Here is a 7706-nt window from a genome sequence, read left to right as displayed (position 1 = left end):
TATATATATTTTGGGTATGAAATAATTGTAATGTTTACTGATAATGTGCTAAATTTCATTAGCATTCGCTTACTAATTTAAAAGTTATAGCATAAAAACTATAAAAAGCACAAAATGGTTACGAGGTTGGTCCAAAGGACCGAGCCCATGCTGAAAGTTAATATTATGTTAAACTAAGGCCAAGGCTTTAAGGAATCAACATCTGTAATGGAGCAAAGATACATTATACTCTTAGGATATGCTTTTAAGCCAAACCAGATCAAAGGGAGAACAAAGAGCTAACCAGACCACAGAAGAGAGAAACTAGCTAGATTTATATCATGAAGTATAGCTAGAAATACTCCATCTATTCTAAAAGAGAAAAGAAGTTTATTACTTGAGCAAAATCACCAATGAATTCATGGGCTTAGTTATGAAAAACCTTGCAGTATGTTGATTGACAGTGATTCTTTGATTACACCTGTTCAACCTAATTTGTTAATGAAAGGTAGGAAGTACCTACAGAGATGAAGGAAGAACTGATGGGAACAGTAGGTGGATATAAAGTTCCACCATGAGGAAAGTTGGAAGTTACTCTTACTGTAGGAAGCTACTATACACCTCATAATATATAGGTAATTGATAGTGAAGAAAAGTCCATCTTAGGAACTCGTTTTTGCTGAGACATGGATGCAAGTTTAGGTTCTATGACCAGGAAATCCCTATCTGTTACATAGCAATGACTATACAAGGGGTTGTATTCTCAGTGGACAGTAACCACTGCACCACCAAGAAGTGAAATACTCCGGCCAGGGTTACTAGCAATAATTCTTCATATGGTGACTGGAATACAGTAGAACCAAATATTGTAGTATATTTTGAGGAACTGATAGTTGGAAGAGCTCTCTTGTATGTGAAGAATAAAGATGTTGTACATGACCTTACCAGGAAAACTTAGAATCACCTGGTTATGAAATGTTGCTATGATATTGATGCTGATAAGATTGGAGTTCATAGAGATAACACGTGACTGTACAATTCCTGCTGCAAGAGAGGTCAAACTCAAAAATTCTGTAGGCACCAAGAGGGCCCATATGTTGTACAGAAAAGAATAAATATGAATTACAGAATTCAAATGGATAGATAATCCAAGCCAAAGGTCATTCATTCATCAGTTTTGAAAGTACATTACGGAGGGAATGTTCAAATGAGTAACTCCAGAGAAGAACTTGTTAGCGGAATCTCAACCTGTTTAGGAGCTCAAAGTTCCTGTCAAGACTAATTCCAGAGCATCATTAGAGATGAAGCTGCAGGTCATAATGATGATGTTACAACTAAATAGGCCTAATCACCTTGAAAATTAAGATTTGACATCAAGATTTCTAGTAAGTATAAAATAGAGTTGTTTTAAGATTAGTTCTTTCTAGCTGATAGAGCAAATCAGTCAATATTTTTTCCCATTTCAGCTGTGAAGTAGTTCAAATAAGTTTATAGTTTACATTAATGTAATGCAATTAGTGTCGTTTGTAAACATGGCCTACAATTGTGTACAGTTAAGGCAGTTTGTGAAAACATTAAGTTAAAAACTAATTTATCATTTACGTGAACTGGACATCGAATTATTTTCAGATAATTTAACAGGACCTTCCACCTTCCACCATTACAAAAGTATTAAAAACACTTAACTGTGTATGTTAATAAGTAATAACTATAAAGTACTTTTCACTATTACGAAGTGGATTTGGCATGGTGCATATAAATCAACTATAATTACTATTTATCTAGTGTATCATAACTGAAGGTCTATTTGGGCAACAATGCATTAAAAACAATGACTTCAGCCTGTAACCACAGACCTTATGAGATGTAAATATACTTTAAAAATGAAAAAGAAATTGTACATTACTAAAAAATAGAATGTCATTCTTGATTTGATAAAATGCATGAAAAACATTTTATTTTGATAATGGTATGTTACAATGTAGTGTAATATTTCATAAAATTTAAGAAAAGTCCTGCCTATCTAGTAAAATTTTTTCTGGCAATTTTACAAATTTTTTTTTGGTCTACATGTGCAGTGATAAAAAAAGAAGAAAAAAATGTAATGAGAATAAATGTGTGTGTGGAATTGGAATTTTAATTAAATTGTCGGCTCATTCTGCACTAGAATATTGCTGTTTACAAAATAATGTCCGATTCTATACTCATGATAATGTTATTCTCCTTATCTTCTAACAAATGGCAAACTGTTACATTTACTGTCCCTCTGTATAACAAAGATGCACCTAAATTATCCACTTGCTTGATAACAAGTTGTGAACACTCTGCTGACCACCACTTGATTACTGGTTCATATTAATATCTTAAGCTCAATCCCAAGAACCTGTAACTACAAGTAAAAACACTTGTCACAGTTATATTTAGCATTTTACTGGTTTATAATCCATGTTGCAAAGTAATGTTTATTTCAGATCTATAAATATCCATTAGTTTTAGTAGTCATGTGAAAATTATGAGGAACTCATTTCAAATGTAAGGTAGTTCTATAATATTTATAAAAATGAAAAAGTTGAAAATAGGAAGTTTAGTTTCACATAAGAATATCAATTAGTTAAATACATATTACAGTGTGTGAAATATCTATGCACATATACGTAAAGTTAAAGAATAAATTACTGAAAATGGTTCAAAATTGGACACTAAAAATTAACTGAATTTTACTCACCTTTCAACTGAGGCAGAGGTTGCAATTCAACAACACTAGTTGATCTATACCTTGAAGAACCCTGAGATTTTTTCTGCTTCCTTTTCAGAGAGCCCTTCTTAAACGGATCTATTTTATCAACAAATGTTGATGCAGCTGACAGAGAATGCGAAGGAGAATGAGACGAAACAGAAGACATTGCCACAGTATATGGTATTCTTCGTTAAGCCCTATTCACTTCTTTTTGTTCAACATGTACTAGGTGCACAACAAATTTTATAGGGTTTCAAATTTTTCTCAGGCGGGATAGTACCACAGCATTTCTATGTGTACTATGACTTGATCTATATATTTGACTAATTCGTATTACTTATCCTTTGATCAACAATAACTAATATTCCAAAAAATTGAGTATCCTGTTTTTTCTGTCAAAATTAAAAAAAAACCAACATCAAACAGGAAGTTTTATGTCATTGAATGACTAAACAACAAAGTAAAGAGCTTATAAAACAATTCAATTAACAGCAATGTTTTCCCCAACCTTCAAATTAGTCAAAAATGGATCTTCCAATTACACTTTTCAACTACAGTGTCATTATTAACATACACTCAAGAAATTAAGCAGTCTATTTGCATATTCAGTTCCAAGGGCGACGATCTCTTTTGATCCACAAGTACATGTATCATATTAGCATTAGCTTCCAAGACTTATCCAGTGAGTAAGCTTCTAGGTGATGGGTACAAAACCAGTTCCTATTTTAAAAATGTATTTATTAGTTACTTTTAAACACTTTATATCAGACATTTAATACAATACACAATTACTTCTGTCAGCTATTTTATCAAAAAACTGTTGAGAATTTCTTCTCTAATTAACATATGGTTAGAAAGTTTTACCATAAAAGAACCACTGAAATACAACATTTAATTACATTACACACCTGCTAAACACAATCTTTTCAAAACTTTTGCCACTTTACAACACACTGTGCCTTCCAAATAATGGCACAATTCAGCAGCAAGATTTCAAGTTCAAATATATTAATTTTATATTTTAAGTTTAGAAAAAGTGGTTTGTAATACATTCATAATTTAGAAATCCTGAAGTTGCATAATACCCTTTTTAACCAGAACAATAGAAAATATTTACATAAAAACATTTAGCAAAAAATTTGAGGCATAGGGTCTTAAGAATCAGTAAATACAGGCTAACTTTTCAGCTACCAACTTTAGTTAGAATAATGAAAAACAGTAATAATCAGAAACACTTATTTCAATCAGCTGATGTTCTCGTGACATTGATTTAATTATAAATACAATTAATTGATTATTTTATAAGACAATAATTAATGTAATCAATACTCATAAGTAACTGATTATATTGATTAATTTCCAACCTCTAATGAAAATTTCATTTTTCATTACCTGTGGTTTTCAGTGGTTTCTTTTATCAATGAGAAAAAGAGCTTCACAATGTTTATGTTTTAAGCCTCTTGCTACATATATACATACACACACCAGATAAGACATAACATTCAAAGGACAAAAATATTCTTGGTCCATCTAGACTGTCCATTCCACTTCAAAAACACACTCAAATCTAGCCCTGATTTAGATATTTATTGAGTCTTCCCTTAAAATTACTACATATCAAGACATTCCATTCCAAAGGTTAACTACCCTGTTAGATAAGAAAAACTGTAATAGTTTTAAAAAAATTCCTAACCTGACAAAATTTATACTTGTGTCACCCACTTTATCCTACCATTCTCACCATTACATATGTTAAAAAAAAAGGAATTAAGCATCAAAACTATCATTTCCCTTAATCATACTGAACACTTCAATCTCTTCAAAACTCTTTTAACATGTCTTAATATGACAACCTTTTCATCTCAGATACTATCCTTGTAGCCTTCCTTTGAGCCCTTTTCAACAATTCAATGTCTTTCTTAAGTTAATGAACCCAAGACTGAACACAACGTTCTAAATGAGGCCTAACCAGTGATTTAAAATTGAAATTACTAACTCTTTTAGGCTTATATTTAATATTTCTATAAATAGAACTTAAAACCCTATTTGCCCAACTACCAGCAATAACTTGGATGGTCTAACTGACAGACTAACCAGAACACCAAATCTTTTTTCCATTACACTGTTGAAGTTATTTCCATAAGATTGTACTTATAATTCAAATTATAACAACTCACATACATTACTTTGTATTAATTATATCTAAAAACCATTAGCTATTTATTTGTCCCCCTCACCAAATAATCTAAACTTTTTTTAAAGCAGCATCCTTATCACAGCCAGCAACATTAACAAACTTCCAATCCTCTGGCGTCTGCCCACTACTCAAGGACTTGCAAACAAATATAACAAAGTAGCTCATATATCCAATTCTTAAGCTCCTTTTTTTATATTCCCTTTTGAATTCCCAAATATCCCATTTAACTATCTTGGTCTTCTATGCTCCTCCAAGTTTCCAGTCAAAGCTGTCAACCTGGTCTTTCACTCATGCTCCCCCCCACCAGGATAAAAAACACGTTTATCTTAAATATATAAAAATGTTCACGTGATCAGTATCTCCATTTAATTCAGTAGCTCAGTTAATAACAGTCCATTCTTTTTACATCCCTTCAAAACATTCTTGAAAGATGTAACCAAAATATTATTCCTGATCTCCAGATGCAGGAAAACTTCAAACCTAACTGGGCAGTGATAAAATGCACTTACATACCCAATATCATTTCTGCATGCCTCAATTAAGTATTAAAGTATATATTTTCTTTTTTTTTGTTCAAACACTCAGACCACTCTCACAAAGGTCATCTATACACCTAAAAATTTTAAGCATCAGAATAAAGAATTTCTAGTTCTTCCATATAACACAAAAAAAAAATACAATTTTACATTTCTTCTTGTAACTAGTTTCTTAAATTACAACAAATTATGAAAACATAAAAAGTTTATGGTTCTACAGAAAAGTTTCATACCACAACAGTATACTAACTAAAAATTACAAATTGTTTTTATTTTGTAAAGTTAATATAAACACTATTAGATTTACAAGTTATATGGAAACCATAGCTTTATTTTTGCAACAAATTTTTTAATAAAAGATCACTTCCAAATGAGTATCTAGAAAAGAAACAAAAAGCAAGAAATATTAGAAGTTGCAGTATAATTTGAGTGGTAACCTTTGTAACAGATAGTCTTTAAGCTTATTAATATTAATTTCACACTAACAGTAATGAAATAGCAATTCTCTACAACACAAACCACCAAATGTTTACTATTCATACAAGACTTAATATAGTCTTTGTGAATAAATCATGATAACCACAATGTTCATCTATGTACGATTACTATAAAAGTAACTAAAACTGTAGTTTCACTAACACTAACAGTTGGTTGAATATCAGCTATTTCAGTTTTCAATTTCAGTAATTTATGACCATTGCAGTATAATACTATTAGTATTACTTTTACTTCGTAAAATAACTTTTATGCAAGGCTAAATCATAAAAAAATATATTAGGCTTAACCAAATTTAAGCATTAAGTTCCATGACAGTGGAACTTAAGTTGTAACAGTACTACCAACACATTTCAAAAACATCTTTGCCAACACCCAAACTTCAATTCAACAGAGTATTTACCAAACCGAATATAAAAATTAACAACATAAATAAACCTCTGTATGAGTGTATCTTTAATTAATCATAAAGTTCGAAAAGAAATGTAAAAAAACTTACTACCATGCTACCTATACAACGTTAATTGGTCAATATTCCACCCGGCAGTTATGTAAGACATAGGTTAAGCCTAATATTAACAAATTACAAACTTAGGCTTAGCAAAACTAACGTTACGGTTAAGCATTTATCACAGACTTAAAAAGTTAAAACGTAAAGAACGTAGCCTACCCCATTTAAAATTTTCCAATTTTCCAAAATACAGTATTCGCAAAAGATTTCATAGTTAGTAAGTAACAATAACATTAAACTACGTCGAAAGATTATTGAAACTCGTACATATAACCTAAAGCTCATAAGCACAAAATTTTTTACATTGCTTTATTGGCACAATACCACTACAGTCCAAATCCCCTTTTACTCCTTAGCGTATCCCATCGTGCATCCTGTCTAGTCCCCTATATCATAATTTAAGCCATGACTACCTTCTTTTTATATTTTTATTTCGTATGTTTTATACAGAAAACAAAATCAAATAAGTAATAATTCTGATTATTTTTAGGCATAAAAAACTAATGCGGAATGTTTCAAATACACAATTTGTGACAAACCGTGAGGCTATTTTTTGTTGTTATAAACACACAAGTTTGTATTGAGCTAATTAAATGAAATACTTCAAAATCTGACTTTAGCAATCCCTGGGACGAACGATAGTCAAATTAATTTCCTTTTAGATAGAAAAAATACCGTATATAACATTTTATAATTATACAGTAAATCTTACTTTTGTTGTGGGGAAAGTTCTAGAGATCCTGATAAAAGAAGCTTTGTAAAATCACTTAAATATATATAATTAAAGAAAGCCAAAATGATTTCACTAAAGGAAAACCTTGCTTTACTAATATGTTAACATTTTTTGAGGATGTCATGCGTTATCTGGATAGTGAAAATGGTGTGGACTTCATGTATTTAAATTTTCAAAAAGCTTTGCGTAAGATGACGCAGAGAAAATAAGCTAAGAAAATCACATTAGTATGGGTTGAGAAAAAGATGGTTAATTAGATTGTAGAGTGGGTGGATATAAGAAACAAAAGGTTGCTATTAGCTAAGTTCAGTTATATTGGACCATTGTAACTAATAAAGTGTCTCACTAGACAATGCTTGTGCCATTGCTTTTTTCTTATTTATATAAGGTTCTGTGCGTGGCATGCATACATGAAGAAATGGTGTAAGAGAGATCGCTTACATTGCGAAATAAAAACAAGAACTAGGTGAAGTGTAATTAGCTAGCATTGAGAATCAAGAGTGATGTTGCGTATTTGC

General features: G+C 30.9%; 1 protein-coding gene across 1 annotated transcript in view; it reads right to left on the bottom strand.

The window, feature by feature from the left end:
• LOC106468510 (serine/threonine-protein phosphatase 2A 56 kDa regulatory subunit epsilon isoform-like) overlaps nucleotides 1-6806 on the bottom strand; it is a gene marked incomplete in the record, with an annotated part of 69491 nt that extends 62685 nt beyond the window's left edge. Inside the window, 2 exon segments of the mRNA XM_022396846.1 lie at nucleotides 2705-3436; nucleotides 6615-6806. Coding sequence (XP_022252554.1) covers nucleotides 2705-2882 — 178 coding nt within the window.
• Between the last annotated feature and the right edge of the window lie 900 nt (nucleotides 6807-7706).

Source organism: Limulus polyphemus, unplaced genomic scaffold (genome assembly GCF_000517525.1).
Source record: "Limulus polyphemus unplaced genomic scaffold, Limulus_polyphemus-2.1.2 Scaffold3033, whole genome shotgun sequence".
Classification (NCBI taxonomy): domain Eukaryota; kingdom Metazoa; phylum Arthropoda; class Merostomata; order Xiphosura; family Limulidae; genus Limulus; species Limulus polyphemus.
Note: the sequence above shows the minus strand (reverse complement) of the source record. Positions and strands in the feature narration are given on the sequence as shown.